Source organism: Dipodomys ordii, unplaced genomic scaffold (genome assembly GCF_000151885.1).
Source record: "Dipodomys ordii isolate 6190 unplaced genomic scaffold, Dord_2.0 Scaffold46, whole genome shotgun sequence".
NCBI lineage: Eukaryota > Metazoa > Chordata > Mammalia > Rodentia > Heteromyidae > Dipodomys > Dipodomys ordii.
Window position 1 is genome coordinate 9,832,183 of NW_012267262.1, and position 19,523 is coordinate 9,851,705.

Consider the following 19,523-nt stretch of genomic DNA (forward strand, 5'->3'; position numbering starts at 1 on the left):
TGTGTTAGTCTGAAGATTTATGTGTTGGAAGTTTTGTCTTCATGGAGTATGCCCTCAACATGGATTAGGATAGTTCTTATGAGACCCCTAAGTTGGTTCTCACCAGAGTGACTTGTTATAAAAGCTCAAGTTTGGCCCCTGAATCATTCTTTGGCTAAATGTCTGGTAGTGTGACCTGCTCTCTCATGTCCTCCCACCACTGTGGTGCCATTTACTGTGATGCCTTCACCAAAGCCATCAGCTCATAATCTCCAGAACTGATAGGAATTAAATCTCTTTCCTTTATAAAGTAATCCTGCTTCCGATGTTCCATTATAATAACAAAAACATAATACACTGGTATATTAGAAGGTAGAAAGAGAAATGAAGGCAAATTGGTTGGGTTTTAGAAAGAAACAATCTAAAAGTCTGCACTGAGACTGGGATCATGAAGACCAGAAGAAAGGAGTTAAGAGCAGTGATAATCAGCATTCTGATTCTTTCATTGGACGTATTATATATATGAATAGCAAAATCCTGAAGAAAGAACAGACATTTTGGCTACTAAATCTTAGTGATTCAACCCATTTTGCTGATAATTTTCTTTTTATTATACTTGACGTTTCCCAGAACAAATACATAGTGAAGTTCAGAGTTCTTTACCTTCCAGAAAAACTTTGTGAAGGCCTATCACATATATAGTATTTTTACTGCATATAAAATGAGAATGAATAAAATTTGACATGAAACAAACAGAATTACTCCTAAGTAACATAGAAAACCATATTTATTGACTTATAATCAGTACCATATAGATTAATAGTCTTTTTCCATAAAGATGAAACTAAGATGGTACACACCAAACAATCCACAAAAGATAACATAACCTCATTATTGCAAAGAAATTCAACTCATTTCATCATATATTTATTATCAGCTGATATATGCCACTAGATAGATAAAAAATGTAAACTAATTTATTTTGGTAAAATTGACCCAAATATGTTTCTAATCATTTCAAATGCTTCAGGTTTGTCTATGTATACAGTGCCAAACATTATATCTTGGCTTCTGGATGAATATCTGCTCTGAATCTAAGGCAATAACAAGTAACAATAGCACTTGAATCCTGATATATGAAATGGAATAAATTATGGGCAAAGACCAAAACAACTGTTTCAGAGAACCTACAAAAATCTCATTCCATATTTGACTATACTTTCCTATCTTGATGCTTATTTTGCAGGATTACCTGACTTTAAGACTAACGTCACTGTATTGATGTTGGTATAATTTGGGGAGGAGGGAAGGAAAAATAAATTGTTTAAATAGGGATACAGGGGGATCCATTGCAACAATGAGATGTCAAAAAACTAACTTTACAACTTTGGCGAGGGGCGGGGAAGTATAGTTATGGAGATGGGAGCACAGGTAGGGGAAAAACAGAGGAGGAGGCAACAATGCTTGATAAGAAATGTACTCATTACCTTGCTCTTGTACTTGTAACCCCTCTGTACGGTATTGTCACAATAAAAACTTATTAAAAAGACTAACATCAAATCTATTTCTAAGTGTATCTTCCTCTGTATTAATATTTTCAAATATTATATTTTGTATATATAATCAATGTTATATATTGTGTATATATAATCAACAAAACTGACTGATACCTCACTTTATAAATTAAAAGTTTTAAATCCTGAATTTAAATACATATGCATGTATAGTACTATGGGATATTTTCTTTTCTTGTATTCAAATAAGAATATGTATGTAAGTTGCTCCAAATAAACTAAAAATAAGTAATTCAATATTCACAGAGAAATATTCATAGAGATGAAAATTGTAGACCAGGATTTATACTGCTGACACAGATTTTTAAAACCATATAGTCTTCCAAATTAATATATTTGAGTGCCTTTCTCTAATGTTCCTGCTTCACCTGCAGCACATCAGACAAGGTAATAATTTATGATAATCATATGAAAATATACAATTAATATTCATCACCTCTCATTTCTCATCACTTTAGATGATCAGTAATGCAGAGTGAAAATGCTGTCAGATTTCTAATTGCTTTGTAATGGGCTTGAAACAGGGAAATCATTAAAGGCAAACAATCTGTCATTTGTTATTTTAACTATCTATCACACCAAAAAACTCATTAAAGAATTTGCTAATGAGCTACAAAAGACTATACTCATGGCGATTCCATAGGAGAATGAAAAGTAATACCATAAATTGTTACAAAATATGGTATTTTGTGGAAATTCATTAGAAAACATCTAGTCTTCAGTATATTTTTTAAGCTGTGTGCTTTCATTATTTTGGCATTTAATCCATCATCGTAGAAATCCCTCTAGCATATAAAACTTGTTTTTCATCCATCTCCAAATAATTAAACTGAAAGGTTGAGAGGAGTTGAAATGCTAAATGTGTTTCTTACTAGAAAACTGACACAAGTAATAAAAAATAATACCATAGCAACTCTCACACTAGGTGAAGAATATAGTTTGAAATATGATTTTTATCCTCATATCTCTTGTGGATATAAACAGTTGAAGTTGCAGTGCTTCTTTTCCTGTTAGACAGAGCTATCATCTTACAAAATTATATTCAACTCTTGCAACGAAGGATAGTAACACTAAATTCTGAATAATAATATCATTCTGAAATTTTTGAAGCTACTAGCCAATACCAAAATGTGTCATAGTATTACTTTGGATAATTTTCTCAGAGAAAACAAATCATTTATCTTTATAAATCCTACCTTTTTATAATGATACTATGTAAAAAAAAGGAGGCAAATAAACCAAAACTAGAAATAATTGGTTAATGTATACAATACAGATGCATTTTTAGAAAAATATATATGATCTGAATATGTCAATGCTGCTTTCCATTTTATTTATGATGGATTAAATCACAAATTCAATTCCAATATCAGAACATGAGTCTTATTAATAAAGCTAACTTCTTCTAAATATGTAGGCCGATTATTATCTATTAAATTACACAAATTTAAAAACCCAAATGCAATTGCATATTAAGCAAGGTGCCCTGGTTAATATATACTAGTAAATTCCAATCTAACTTTAAAAGGTTCCATAACACCCTGGAAACATCTTCATTATACTCTCTAATTGACTTAAACAGACTTCCTATCAACTGTTTAACACATCTTAACCCATAAATTAACACCACTTGATCATATTAACCTTTCTTTTGTGAGTCAATTACATGACAATTTTTTAAATGTAGGTTTTAAAATTTCAGATTTAAAAATTAAGGAAGAAAGCTTAAAAAGCAATATTCAGCTGGGTACCATGACTCATACTTGTAGTCCTAGGTACCTGGGAGGCTGAGAGTTGAGGGCCATGCTTCAAAGCCAGCCAAGGCAGGAAAGTCCTTTGAGACTCTTATCTCAAATTAACCACCAAAAAAATCTGGAAATAGAACTGTGTAGCACAGTACTAGCTGTGAATGAAAAAGCTCAGGGACAGTGCCTAGGCCCTCATTTCAAGCCCCCATTCTGGCACCAAAAAAATAAAAGTAAAAAAGCAATGTTCTCATATAACTGAAAGAGATGATCATACTTCTCAGGATAGTTGGAATATACACAGAGAAGTCATACGAAGAGAAAGAGGGGGAAAAAGAAGAGAAAGAGGGAAAGAACTAGTGGAGAAAATTAGTTGATACTAATTATGATTACTAAAGGAAAACAAAAGATGGATTCTATGTAATATATTTAACAGGTTTGTGGAATGCTAAAGAAAAACATCAATTGTGAAGGGATAGGAAAATTGCAATAAGATTACAGGTAACGACCTTTAAAAAGTTTGAAATACGCATATAATTGAAATTAAGCAAATAAATAAGAAAAACAGCAACAGGTTTGCTTTTCCTTAGACAAATTCAGTACATTTTCACTGATGATGGAGTATTGCTGCACAATGAAGAAGAGAGTGGACCAAATTAAGACTATCAACAAAGGAAGTGGCACCATGGCTCAAGTGGTAGAGTGATTGCCTTGAGCTGAATTGCTGAGAGACAGCGCTCAGGCCCAGAGTTCAAGCCCCACGACCGACCAAAATTTAAAAAAAAAAGACTATCAACAAAAAAAGAAAAATGCAAACACCATTTCTAAAAACAGAGACAGGGCTATTATATTAGTTTCCTATTACTGTAACAAGATACCTATGATAATCAACTTACAAAAAGGAAAGGTTTATTTTGGTTCATGGTTTCAGTCAACAAAGATGATGGTCCAGTTGCCTCTTCCCATGTGGTAAGGGAGTCTATCAGGACCATGTATACCAATATGCAGATTCATAGTGTGTCCCTAATACCTAACTTCACCCTATTGGGCCCTACTTCTTAAATATTCACTACCTTCCAACAAGACAATGGACGGGGCCCAAGACATTGACACATGGACTTGGGGATATATACCAGATCCACCGAATAGCAATTGTTCATTATAGTTGATTCTACATACTGTATAAGCTTTATGACAGAAATGTCTCTAATTCTCACTATTCAGCCTTCCCTTTCTACAAAGCATTATTTAAAACTTAAAGCTTCCATACATCTTCCTGCATTTGCTACATCTTGATTCAAGGATTTCATTTAAGCAATCTGTTCTGTTTGAGTACCTCTAAGCTATTATTAATGTTAAATCATTTGATATTTTCTCTCACACAGCATTTATAGTTACGTACCTGCTGGTTTGAACATCACCCTGATAGAGAAGACTTGGAGAAGAGTATGGTCAATCTTGTCTTTATGCTACTTGTATGAGGCACAAATCTATCACACATATACATCATTAGAGGTTCAGAGAATGAAGCAAGACACCTATTGCTTTGTTTCTCAGACAGAAGCAATGAACTTGATCTCAGAAAGCTTGCAATCCATCTTGGGAATCAGGCTGTACATCTAAAGTAAACCATGCGCTGTATCATACGATGGGTGCAAATAAGAACTACACAAGAAATAATCTCCAAAGACCAGGATTTAAAGAAGGAATAAAATTGATGAGAGGAAGAAAGTAGGAATTTAAGTAAGGGAAAAAAGAGTAAGTAATCAGCAATAAGTTGGAACTGGAGGTTCAAGGGGTAGAGCTGCAGTTGTCAAAAAAAAATTCAGGCTAGAGTGAAAGTGTAGAGTTCAGGCCCTAATATTCACACACACACACACACACACACACACACACACACACACACACACACACTCAAGTTAAGAATTAATTCTCTAAACCTGTGCTGTTCAATATAATAACTAGTTATACCTGTCCATTACACATCTGAAATGAGTCTGGCCCAAATTGAAATTTGTTGTATGCTCAAAATATCTATCAGTTTTGGAAGATTTAGGAGGAAAAAAGGAATGTAAAATACATCATTGGTAATTTTAAATTGACTATATTTTAAATAGTATACTGGATCTGTTGAGTTAAATTAAAATATTTAACATCATGTGTAGCTTAAAGTAGTGCCTTATGTTATATTCCTATTAGATAGTTTTGCTTGCGAAAATGAAACAGAAAAATAATTGAGAAAGGATTTATGTACTAATTATTTCATGAGGTTTATCCTAATACAATAGGGTTAGATAACAAGACAACTGATCTGTTTGCCCATAGGTTGATTACAATAAAAGAAGAAAAGGAAGAAATGAGACCTATAAATTAAAAAGGTATTTAGAGCACAGAACAAGCAATCTCCTAATTCAAGAAAACTAACCATAGCAAAATATATTTCTGAAAAAAAATGAGTAAAGGGGGGTGGAGGGAGGATGGGATGGGATAGGAAGGGGAAATAAAGGAGGAGGCTACAATGCTTGATAAGAAATGTACTCATTATCTTGCCCATGTAATTGTAACCCCTCTGTACAGTATTTTCACAATAAAAAATAACTAAAAAATGAGTAAATGTAAACAAGGTCTAGATACCAGATGACATAAATGATATAATTTTGAGTGAATAATAACAATATGGAGATTAAAAAGTTAGTATGCTTTAGGGATGAAAACCATAAGTATGGAGAAAGTATGACATAGCAAAGTATTTGGGATTTAATGGGGAAAGTATTTAAAAAACCCAAACAAGTAAGTAGAATATAAGAGAGATGATGTAATCACCTAATGAGATAATATATCAAAGAAATTTCACTCTAAAACTGCATCACTTGAGTATATCTCTCTACAAAAATCAACCAAGCAGGGGAAAGGAGATTGGTTGAAGCCTGGAAAAGTTCAAGAGAGACTTATCCAGATTATGTTTCATAGGAATGGATTCAAAACAACACTTAATATTGTTGCTTTAGGTACTTTGGTAGGACCATTCAGAAGGTATTGGATAGCCAGGACTAAAACTAGTTGTGGTTATTATTAGAATAAAACTCTGTGTGTCTTCTTTAAATATGACAAAATCCTGTGTATACCCTAACCTATATTTTCATTTTTAGATTTTAAACTTACCTGCACCATTCAATTATACTGGGATTTTATTTATCCTGCTTAAATTTATCTTTGGTCTTGTCAAACTGATATTGGAGAAAAGAGGATTTTAAAAAGAAAGAAAAATCAAAAGCAGTAGCAACAATAAAAAAAAAACATGATTTTTTTTTTTTGGGTCCAGTCGTGGGGCCTGAACTCTGGGCCTGGGCACTGTCCCTCAGCTCTTCAGCTCAAGGCTAGCGCTCTACCACTTGAGCCACAGCACCACTTCCATTTTTTTCTTTTTGCTTATGTGGTGCTGGGGAATCGAACCCAGGGCCTCAGGCATGCAAGGCAAGTGCTCTACCACTGGGCCACCTTCCCAGCCCTGATGTTTTTTTTTTAACCCTCAGATATAAGGCATGCAAGAGAGATCAATGTAATGCAGCACAGAGCAAAGATAATAAAAAGAAAAGAGGAAAGGGAAAAAGTGAGGTGGAAGATAGAAAAACTAACAGGAATAAAACCCCAAGTGCTTATTTTAGAGTTCCCTCTGACTAATTTGAATAGATAACAACAGTTTATTTTGCTTTTTCTGTGCACCTGAAACTATCACATAATTATCCCAGGATTAGGTAGGGTGGTTAAGTATCCAGATTTTTTTTTTGCTAGTAATTAGCTCTTTGGTCTTTACTGTTGCTTTGTTTTCTCATCTACAAAGTGGGAAAATAACATCATTGTTACTAGCCTCACTGGGCTTTTACAGAAGTAAAGGCAATTTGAGATAGCAAATGTGAAAGGGTTTTGCACTTTTTTGGGTTAGTACTGGTAATTAAACCCAGGCCTTGTAGATGTTAAACAAGTACTCTACTAGGCCCAATTCAGAACTTAAAAAAAAAAATAAGCCATGGGGCAAGGAATGTGGCTTAGTGCTAGAGTGTTTTTGCCTAGCATGCATGAGACCCTGGGTTCGATTCCTTTGTACCACATAAACACTAAAACTAAATAAAATTACATAAAAAAGTTGGCCACGGTGCCATAGTCTGAAAGAAATAATTAGGTAAACACATTATCAGATCTCCTCATCCTTCTTGTAACCAACCTGTCTCCCACCTTTCAGTGCAAACCCAAAGGAACAAAGGTAAGGTAGTGAGAAGAAACCTGCCCCATTTGTTAGGAAATGGAAACACCTGGAAAAAATTATAAGCGAAGTAAGCCAGGCCCAAAGAAACATAAGGCCCATGGTTTCCCTTATTTGCAATAACTAGTATATGTCTGAGACAAGCGGAAATGGTCAGATAAGTTGATGTTAAGCGAAATGAACCCCAAGATAAGGACTCAAATGGTTTTTCTTTCTTGCTATTGTTTCTAACACATTTAAAAGATGAATTCTTTGTTGCTTTGTATGTCCCTCCCCCACGGCATAACCCCTTCTTTCACTGTATTTGATGTTGGTATAATTTGTGGAGGGGAAGGGAAAAAACAAATCGTTTAAATAGGGATACTAGTGGATCCATTGCAACAATGAGATGTACAAGTCGTTATGTCGAAAATCAACTTTACAACTTTGGTGGGGGGGGGTAGGAGGGTTGGGTGGGAGGATGGGGGGAGGATGGGAAGGGATGGGAAGGGGAAACAAAGGAGGAGGCTACAATGCTTGATAAGAAATGTACTCATTATCTTGCCCATGTAATTGTAACCCCTCTGTACGGTATTTTCATAATAAAAAACTTAATAATAATAATAATAATAAAGAAGCCTGAAGAAGGTGAAGAGAACTAGGGTCGGGGTAGGGTGCTCGTAGACAAGGAGGACAGAAATGATCGTCATTGAGGTGGGACAGAGGAGAATTAAAGCGAATTGAGCAGATTGAGGGAAAGCTGTGTTTGCTCCCCTCCCCAACCTCAGGCACTTACTGCCACCGGTAGTCTCCCCGCAAGCGGTGACTGGTTACCATGGCGACCGAGTCGTGGCAGGAGGGGGGCGGGGAAGGAGGAGGAAGAGCCCTTTCGATTGGTGGTGGCCCGTCAACTGCTGCTTGGAGTGGAGACGTGGTGACGTCATAGAAGCGATTTCCGGCGGAAGGAGAAGCCGGTTCCTAGTTCTGGTCGGCGGCCGACAGACAAGTGGCAACTCCCTGGCGATGTCAAGTTTGGTAAGTCGGATCAAGTGTGAAACCTGGGAAAGGTACCCGCATATGACTGGGCTGGTAAGAGCTGACTGAATTACCCGGGTCCCAGCTCCTCATCTTGGGGGAGCTCCCGCTGGGAAAAGGTGGCCTCCTTTCTGGGACTCCCAGCCCGACGTCGTCTGTCCTCGCGTGGACAGTTTCGGGGTCGCTCTTGGCCATGTCTTGGCGTCTGTCCAGTCTCTAGGAGGGGACGCTTGCCCATGTGGATGCTTTCCTGTTTTTTGCTTCTTTTTTTTCTCTTGTAAATATTAAGCTCCTCTGATGTGTTGAGTGAGAGCTTCTCTGCCGGGTTTTACCATAAGAAAAGCAGAAAAAAAATCTATTCTTATATGTTCACCCACCACGCAGGCCTTTCGTAAAGTTCTAGTTTTCATGCTATTGTATGTTCATGAAGAGGGAAAGTATATATCATGAAATATCTAATAGTTAAGGTTTTGCATACTTGTTTCGTTGTATCTAAAATATCTAGAGCATTTAAAGATGAAAATAGGTGTTTTATTCATGATTGCTGTATGATTGTGATTTACTCATGCAAATTTTAAAGAACGTAGAAAAAAAGTGTTTTTGGTGTTTTTTATTTTTACATACTTGCAGACTGTAATAGGTTGTCATTTTAATGTTTCTGTTCAGCTGATCTGGAAAGATCATTTCTTGTTCAAGTAATGATGGCGTTTAAGCAGACACCGAAAAAGGATTGGTACAGTATTCTGGGAGCAGACCCATCTGCAGATGTGGCTGACCTAAAACAAAAATATCAAAAACTTGTATTAATGGTAAGTTTTTTCTTTCTGATTTTACATCATGGGTGTGTGTGTGTGTGTGTGTGTGTGTGTGTAGATCAATTGTAAATGTGACCATAAAACCGTTTATATATGTGTGTGTGTGATATCAATAAGAGTAAAAGTATTTGGTGTATTGAAAGATTCAATAATATAACTAAAAATAAAAATTAAAAAAAATTGATTTTAGGATAGTGCAGTAGTTAGGAAGAGGAGATCTGATCCTGGCTGACTGAATTAGAATCCTCGGACTCTCACTCCCTGTGAGAACTTAAACTAATTTCCTGTATATATGGCTCAGGGAAGATTAAAAGACTTAATCAGAAAACATAATCTGTGTAGATGCGTACAAAAGTGGCCACAAAATAGTGTATTCAGTAGCCACTAGATATGTGGCTGTTGAGCCCTTGAGTTTTGGCTAGTCTAAATTGTAATTTGTCTTAAGTATATAATACACATTGGATTTTGAGAATTAAATGAATGTAAAAAAATCTAGAAAACTTTTTATATTGGTTATATGTTGAACATATACATATTTCAGCAGACGTTATCAAAAGTCATTTTACCCGCATCTTGTTTTGTATGTAAGAGCTGTTTATTTTAGTACATTGCATTCTTGCCCTCAACACTGGGCCTGATATTCCTGACTCTAGACCTTCTAGACCCCAAATCTACAGTTTTCTCCTCTGGTAGGAGAGAGTGGATGGCTGATTTATGTGAGGAGAAGACTTGTCCTTCTAACTAGTTTTTGTTTGTTTTGGGTGTTTTTTTTTTTGTAAGTCTCAACTTTAGTCCTTAATTCTCAAAGGTATTTAATATGTTCAGTTCCTCAGTTTCTCTCGCCTCTATGTGAGGCCAGAGAAATCTTTCACTTTAGGCTTTACATTTCAACTTTTCTGAGTAGTTCTGAGTTGGATACTGTATTAGTCAGCTTTCCATTACTGTAATGAGTGTCTGAGATAACTCATAAAGAAAGGTTTATTCTGGTGTATGGTTTCAGAGGTTCCAGTCTATGGTAGATTGGCCCCATTACATTTCCCCACCAAAATCAAATACAGTGACAACAGGGGATATACTATAAGGGGAAGAAACATACAAAAGAAACAAAAAAAATCACATAGTACATGAAAAACAACAAAAACAAAGAGAAACCTCTTGTGTCCATATCTTGGGGTTCATTTCGTTTAGCATCATCTTATATGCTTCCTGCAGAAAGAATGACACTAGCCCATGTATTAGGAAATGGAAAGACTTGGAAAAAATCATATTAAGTGAAGTAATCCAGATCCAAAGAAATAAAGGTCCCATGATTTCCCTTATGTACAATAATTAGCATATGTCTAGGCTAACCTTATCAGATGAGCAGAAAAGGTCAAAAGGTATGTACATATGACCATACAAGTTTCTAAAAGACTTAAGAAAGATTTGTCACATTTATAAGAAGTTTTGTTTGTTTGTTTGTTTGTTTTTAATATGGGTTGTGTGGCTTGGACTCTGGGTCTGGGCGCTGTCCCTATGCTCTTCAGCTCAAGGCTAGTGCTCTACCACTTGAGCCACAGTACCACTTCAGTTTTCTTGTGGTTAATTGGAGATAAAGAGTCTCATGGACTTTCTTGCCTGGGCTGACTTTGGACCAAGATCCTCAGATTCAGCCTCCTGAGTAGCTAGGATTACAAGCCTGAGCCACTGGTGCTCAGCAATTTATAAGAAGTTTTTAAAAAATTAAGCCAGGCTTCTGAAGCTCTTATTTTGTTTCCCACATATTTTTGTGATGTGTGTTTTTCAACAAGGTCAGAAAACACTTGGGGAGTAAAATTTCATTTGACTAATACCATTCTGTATCTTATTTTATAAAAAGGCACATTTATTACATGTATATTTCTAGATTCAGAAGTCTTTGAATTTAACAACTCCTACATAATTGCTAAATTGTAGGTTGCTGAGTTTATAATACATGTTGATTTAGTAAATCCTATTTCTTTATTTCAGTTTTTGTAAGTATAGTGTATATTTAATGTTCTGGTTCTGAAAAATTCTATCAATTCATTGAAATATTTTTAAATGCCTTAAAAATATGTTAATCTAAGGCACAGAATTAGCTTTAAAGATACTCATTTCATATATCATTAAGTCTACTGCCAGATAATTTACTATATAAAAATAAAAGCATTTCCTCATAGTGTATGAGACTTATTGTAAGAGTACACTGCTTTCTTTTCTCCTTGTAAATTAATCTGTAAAAAATTTCTTGTTTTCTATTAATAACAATTTGAAGTACAAACCTTTGCTTTAAATTGGTCCAGGGTCCAGAATGATTAGCTATATTATTTCACATTTTTTGTAGTTATCATCTGTTTACTGAAGATAAAGTTTTGTCAGATTGAAAATTGGAGGTCTTTTCCCATTGATGCTGATAACATTGCAAGATATCTTTCATCTGGAAAAGAATTATTGTATTGGAAAAGTACAGGCTGCTATTATAATATGTCCCATAATCTTTAAGAAAATCCTTGTAATTTGAGGCAGGAGTGTGTAAGATGTTCTTATTCTTAATATTGGATGAGTATAAAATCCCATTTATTATATAGATTATATATATATATAGATAGATAGATAGATTAGCATTAAGTCTTAAACGTATTAGCATTAATCATTAAGCTTGAAAAACAAGATAGAGCATCTCAGCTACACTCAGAGGAAAATTACCACATCAGAAAAGGAAGAAACTAAAAAAAAAAAAGAAGAAAAGGAAGAAACAAAAGGAGCTAAGAACAGTTCTTTGAACAGGACTTCTCACTACAAAGCAAAATCATCTCAATTATTAAGAAAGGAATTAATTAAAAAGAATTTTGTGAGGAAAAAAAAGTCTGAGAATGTTATAAATAAAAATCAGAGCTGAGCACTGGTGGCTCATGCCTGTAATCCTACTGAGGAGCTGAGATCTGAGGATCATGGTCCAAAGCCAGCCCGGGCAGGAAAGTCTGTAAGACTCTCCAATAAACCACTAGAAAACCAGAAGTAGTGCTGTGGCTCAAGCAGCACTGGCCTTGAGTTGAAGAGCTGAGGGATAGCACCTAAGCCCAGAGTTCAAGCCCCACAACTGACAAGAAAAAAAAAATCAGAAGTTCATCCAGGCAATGTGGGCTCATGCCTGAAATCTTAGCTACTCAGGAGGCTGAGATGTGAGATCACCGTTCAGAGCTAGCCTGGGAAAGTTTGTAAGACTCTTAACTCCAATAAACCACCAGAAAACTGGAAGTGGTGGTGTGACCCAAGGGGTACAGCGTTTATATTGAGCTGAACAGCTGAGGAACAGCGCCCAGGCCCAGAGTTCAAGCCCCACAACCAACACTCCCCACCCCCCAAAAATGAGAAGTTCTACTCTTCTGAATTTACCTGTATTGAACATTGTAATTTTTGTTGGCATAGCTCACTGGTCAGCTGTCATTCAGGTGTCATACAGGATGCAAGAAAATTAACAAATTACTTAGGTGTAAACTATTATAAGACTTAGAACAGATGCAAAAGGGGCTTAGAAGGACTTAGAAAAAGAAATCAAGATGGCTGGCACCTCATTCACAACCAGAACAGTCTTGTTAGGACACCATTGCTCTTCTCTCTACTGCCATTTTTTCTCTAATAAATGGTTTTTTCCTGCTGGTTAAAAGTAAAATTCAATTGCACAAGAAGGCACACTTGGCTATGTTGGGGTAATCTGAAGCCTTATTAATAGTGTAATACAGACAAATTGAGAAAGGTAGTTCCTCAACAATATGTGAGGAAACTGAACTGCTAACAGAAAAGGATGCTAGATGTTAGGGTTCATTTCATGTTGTTGAAAACTTTTAAGTCAACTGATATTCTGTAGTAGGAAGAAACAAGAAAAAAGAATATCTCCATTATAGCCATTAAACCAAGGAGTAATGCTTTATACCCTGTTGTCACTGTTTTTGATTTTGGCATACTGTGTCTTGTATATATGTTTATCTGATTTGGGAAAGGGAAGGGGAATAACAAAATGGTGAGACAAAAGACAAAAGGAAATGAACTTTACAATTGGGGGGGTATGATTGTGGAGGAGGGAAAATGGGAGAGAAAAACAAAGGGAGGTAACAATGTTCGACAAGAAATGCACTCATTATCTTATGTATGTAACTGTAACCCCTCTGTATATCACCTTTACAATACAATTTCAAAAACTGAAATAGCCAGAAATAATGGGCATCTAATCAGGAGAAAATTGAGTCACTTAAAGCCGAAATGACCATGTAACCAATAAACCATTGTAAATATTCTTGAGGAGTCAAGAAAGCTGTTGAATGATTTATAAAAAAAAGATTCAATTGTATCTAGGAACAAAAATCATTGACAACCCTGGAAAGCTATGTAGCACTGAATAGCAGTTGAAATTTGAATTTTTGGCCTATCTTATTAGAGGACAACTCAAACACACAATTCTGAGACTCTGTGATTTTGTTAATAGCCTCGGTTAAGTGTTTAAAAAATGGAAAACAATTGTGTTAATTAGCCCCATTGACTAAAGGACTGTGTAGTCTGACCCAGCAAATTATTTGTAGAAATAAATGAAAATGCCACCCAAAAACCTGGTATGAAAGGTGGCCTTGTAAAACCTGATTTATTATTACCAAACTTTATTACTAATGATATTCACTACTCCTTATTCCTGACAAATGTAAAAATATATTCTTTAAAAAATTTATCTTTCCTTGCCTTCCTCATTTTTACCAAAAATTGTCCTGGACTAATTAAGAAATGCCTTAATGCACACAATTCAGGATTCCTATGATCCATTTCTCAGTTTAACCTAATTTGCTACAGTGGCTTATAGAACTCAAAGAAACTATATTTACTATATTTAGTACAATGGATGTTTTAAGGAATACATGTCAATAGCTAGATGAATAGAGTTGTAAAGGGTGAATTCTGAAAAGGCCTCAAATATAGGAGCTTACATTCCCATATAGCACATGGATGTGTTCCTTATCACCAACCTGGACTTATCTGAGCTCTTGTGTTTTGTAGTTTGTTGGAAGCTTTCTTAAGTAGGCAGATTGATTAAATATTGGATCATATTATGGGTGATCAGTTCAATTTCAGTCCCTTTCTCCTTTTAGGAGGTTGGAGATAGGGGAGAAAGTCTCTATTGACTTACGCTGTCTTAGTTTTTCTGGTGATCACTCCCATTATGAATTGTCTTTAGCATACAGAAGACACTCTTCCCTCCAGAGATTCCAGAGTTCCAGGAGCTGTTGGCAAGAACTATGTTGTATTCATGAAACTTCAGACATGGTACATAACAATGTAAAGATTTCAAGAGTTTTGATTAAATGGAATTTTCATATTGCCATTGAACCTATGCACCTATCAAAAACTGCTTTTCACTGTAAATGTTCAGTCATATGTGGAGGAATTAGTACTATTGTCAGATCTCAGGAGTGAGAGAAAAAAATTTCACGGCATTTTGCTTGTAGTTTGTAGAAGAGAAATCCTACCCCCAGGTTGCTGTATTGTAAAAAGAAAAAAAAACTAGTATGTGGTAGGTTTGGGAATATATCCTACACCTATCAAACTCGCCCCTTTGGTACTACAAAAGAGTGGATCTCCTCTGAACAGTAAGAGTTTAGATCACAGGTTACCATCAGTTTCAGCTTTTGTGTTTTCTATTCCAGTAACATGTCATTTTTCCCTCTGCCAGCCTCTGATATGTTTTTTTTTAATTTTTTGTCAGTTGTGGGGCTTAAACTCTGGGCCTGGGCAGTCCCTCAGCTCTTCAGCAAGTGCTCTACCACTTGATCCACAGCACCACTTCCGTTTTTCTAGTGGTTTATTGGAGATAAGACTCTCCTGGACTTTCTTGCCTAGGCTGGCTTTGAACTGCAATCCTCAGAACTCAGCCTCCTGAGTAGCCAAGATTACAGGTGTGAGCCACCAGCGCATGGCTCTGATATGTTTTTAAGCCTCAAGACAAGAACACCTTTTATCCTTTGTTCTTGATTATCTATTTACCCTTCAATCTTGGCCTTACTGTCTTGTCAACTGATGGGAGATATTTAAAAATAAGTTTTACCTGGGGTTTGTAGTTTTACTTATTGAGGAAAGTAGTCTGAATGATTTGGCCTCATCATCATTGGAAAAGGAATTTCTCTTCCCATTCTTTCCTGTTCCTTCCTATTCTATGAGGAGACCCAGCCTCCTCTCCCCCCAAAAGATACAAATATAGATAACGTCTGAACTTTTCTCTTACAGTTAAAAGAGAAGTCTCCATCCTTATGGGTCCTCTCTTTAGTTACTTATTGCTGTGCTTAACTCTTAGCTGAAGAGTTAAGCTTATTTTTCTGTCCATGTTAGCAGCAGCTTCATGTACTCTTACTACATATGTTGGCTGAATTGCTCTAGGTTTTGCTGAAATAGAACAGCATACAATATAATAGAATATCCTTGTTCTTTTACCTATTCGCTTTTTTTTATTAATCCTTAAAGATTCAGCTGTGATGTTTCATGATATGGACTGATAACAAAAAGGAACCATACATGATATAATTTTATCTTTTAACTTTATATTTATTAATCTTTTAGTCAATGCCTGTCCACTGAGATAATTCCATTCAGCCAGAAATGTGGAGCAGAAAGTAAAAGTGTACCTCACTTGATAGAAGTGCCAGCCTTGAGTAGAAATAATAATAATTCAGCCCAAAGTGTTGCAACAAGAAGTAGAGGTGTGACTCAGGTAGTAGAGTATGAGCTCTAAGGGAAAGAGATGTGGAATATTTTCACTTGAGGTTTTCAGTAAATTGGAAGGCATATTCTTGAAGCTCCCAATAGTGTTATAAAAGAGAATATTGGGATCAGGAAAAAAAGATTTCTTAGACAAAGGAAATTATGAGAAAAACAAAATGAGATACCTAAGAATGTACACCTACTAAATAATATTTTTCTTAGGAAAGAGGAAATAATAGCCCTAAAAGCTATCAGGTCACAAAATGACTGAAGAAAAGCCTCAGTTAACCCATACTAATGTATCTTTTGGTTCAGAAATGAGTTCTTCATAATCCTGGTTATTCTTGCATTTTATTGAAAAAGTTGTTCCTTTTCTAAGTAAATTAACATGAAAGTCAGCAAAATATGTGTCTTTTAATCAAACAGGAACTTTGTTTATTAGAATGCCAAGACATGTAAGCTTGCTCTACTGAGCATTCCACATTTTTTTTTGCACAGTAGAAACATAGTCATATTTTTGTTTAAAAGACAAGCTATACTGTGATTCTAGGATGGATTAGGCAGGATGCTAGGAGGAGGATGGTTAGGGAGGCTGGAGGGCAGTATTCCATTGGTTTTCCCTATCTAGTCTTTTTACTCATCCTCAATTCATCCTGCAGTTCTTCTGTTTATAACCCTGACATCTATATTAGTACTTTCCTGTCTTCACTTTATTATTTCTCTGTGTAGAATGAAGTTTCCCTTCCACTATTCCATAGTTTCTCCAGTCTGACTTCCTGTTCAATCCCCCTAACTTGAGTAACACCTTTATTACAAAACCTTCCCTGATATACTCTAAAAGAAACACATTTTTAATGCTGTCATCTTGTCTTAGCACCTCATCCTAACCATGGCATTATAATTACTCATTACATGTCATCTTTTTCCCACTAGACTGTGAGTCCCTTAAGAACAGGGATCCTATTTGTAGTTATCATTGAGTCTTGGAAATAAGATGGTAAATAAGTAGATTTCAAAGGACAAACAACACATTTTTGGGATGCTAGATTAATGTGAATTATATTTTCTCTGTCCAAACCAGAAAGCCTTAAAAATTTAAATTTATTTTAAAAATCATGTTTTATTTGTTTACTTGGAGAAGACAATGAATGGTTGACTGATTTGTTTAGGCAATATTTTACTAAGCATTAGGTGGCAGTAGTGTGTTGCACTTGACTGTCTTTACCTTTGGAATTGTCTTTTTCAGATGTTATAGTCTTAATGTGGTGTCAGGGTATAAACTACACACATTGCAGTACTTTTATTCCTAACTCTTCGTTTAAGCAAGTAGGCACCTCACAGAAACAGAACCAAAGAAGAAAGCCTAGCCCTATATTGATGCATGTTTCTCTTTGCTTCTGTACACTATACACAGACAGATTCATTAGAGAATTACTACTGCACAGTCTTACAGCATTTCTTACCAAATGTTTAACAGCTGCTTCATAATAACAGTGATTTGCAGTGATGAAAACCAAAAATTATCTCAGAGGATATGTGTTTTCTTGTTATCCTAAGAAGCTAACTTAGCCCTTTATCTCAAAAAGTAGCACATTATGTTCATTAAATTTAACAATTATTAAATGCTTCCTCTTTACTAAACTCCATTTTTATCAGTGTTAAGGCAACCTGTCTTATTATTGAGTTTTATTTTAGATAAATTTCCCTCATCCCTAAGTAGTGGGAATTAAAGATTGTCACTACCTCTCAAGTCTTGTATGTTTAGTCCTACCATTTCATATACTGTGTATGAAAATGTCAGTGCTTCATATACATATCATTCCCATTGTGGTTTCCTGTAACTTGTAAAATTAAATCAATAGAAATAATATTTTTATTTAAGGGAAATTTGTATATTTTGGGGCCCATGGAAACATTTCTGTAAAAAAGAAATAGATAACTTTTATAGAAAGAGTTTAAAACAGGATGCCAGTGGTTAATGTTTATAATCTTATCTACTCATGAGACAGATCTTTTCAGAGCTATGGTTCAAGGCCAGCTATGCAGTTCAGAGAGTTCCTCTCTGAGGAACAGAAGTATGACATAAGTGGTAACAATTTCTAGGCCCAGAGTTCAAACCCCAGTAACATCTCCCACCAAAAAAAAAAAAAAAAGGGAAAAAAAGGCGGGGGGCTGGGAAGGTGGCTCAGAGATAGAGTGCTTGCCTTGCCTGCATGAGGCTCTCAGCACCTCAGCACCACATAAGCAGAAAAAATCCGGAAGTGGTGCTGTGGCTCAAATGGTAGAGTGCTAGCCTTGAGCTGAAGAGTTGAGGGACAGCGCCCAGGCCCAGAGTTCAGGCCCAATGACCAACCAAAAAAAAGAAACGAAAAATATTTTAGAGCTGACTCAAATATGAGATAGAGTTAATCTATCATATTTACCTTCTCATATCTTCTCTATCACAACGGTAAAGTGCTTGTGGGAATTTAAAGCCAGTGTACTGGTATCATTGAATGATCAATTAATGAAAGAAGAGGATGAAAGCACTGACAGAACATAGCATCGAATTAGTACCTGATGGCCTTGGTGGCTCACAGAGCAGATCCCTGAGTTGCTGTAGGAAAGCAGCTCTGTAGGGTCTCTGCATGTGCATCACTGTCCTCACTTTGCAAGGATGACTCTAGTTTCGCATCTGTTTCTTAGGTTTTTAATTATACAGAGAAACAGGTCTTCCTTAAACCAAACAAACAAGGGAAATAAATCAACCAGTGCTCTACTACTAATTATCATTTGGGGAGCTTGGAGACAGTGATTATCATAGAATACTCTCTAGCTCATATTGGGTATGTCATCGAAGACTTATTTGATAGCTATTTTGTCAGTGGGTATCTGCAAAGGATTTAAAATTGTTTTCATATCATGTGTACATCATAAACAAATAGAAGTTATGCTACATATGTGCACATGTTTCAAAAAAAACTAAAATGAATCGGTTTAGGATTATATTTTAGAGTTAGGTAATCTCAAAATTCATCTCAAAAGTATACTATAGTTGAGGTTTGCCAGATTTAATTATACAACAAAATTTCATTCTACCTCTTAGATTTTTTCCCCCATTTCTCTGAATGTGTTTGCCACAGATTTAGCTCTTAGTGTGTTTCAGTCTCTTCCCTTTTTTCCCCTTGTGGTTTCTCTTCCTCTGCTTTATTATTCTTTCTTATCTTTAATTCTCCATACCCCTGTGTCCTTTTTATCTCCTTCCTTCACCACCTTTTCATCTTCTCCTTCCTTTCTACTTCTACCCCTATATTCCTCCTCCTTCCTTTTTCTCTTTTTCTTTTTTGGAGCTACCAGTGTATGCAGAATGAGCCTCTCTGTTTGATTTTTTTTAAGAAAAGACTAATGGTCTCTTAAA

At 35.7% G+C, this 19,523-nt stretch overlaps 1 protein-coding gene across 3 annotated transcripts in view; it reads left to right on the plus strand.

Moving 5' to 3' along the window:
* The first annotated feature begins 8,499 nt into the window (after positions 1-8,499).
* Dnajc24 (DnaJ (Hsp40) homolog, subfamily C, member 24) overlaps positions 8,500-19,523 on the plus strand; it is a 61,334-nt gene continuing 50,310 nt past the window's right edge. For 2 of the 3 annotated variants that reach the window (XM_013019656.1, XM_013019655.1), the window contains exons 1-2: positions 8,505-8,622; positions 9,240-9,382. In XM_013019656.1, coding sequence (XP_012875110.1) covers positions 8,562-8,622; positions 9,240-9,382 — 204 coding nt within the window. In that variant the 5' untranslated portion in view covers positions 8,505-8,561. Of the gene's footprint in view, positions 8,623-9,239; positions 9,383-19,523 lie in introns of all 3 variants that reach the window. The other variant, XM_013019657.1, reaches the window with a different exon arrangement.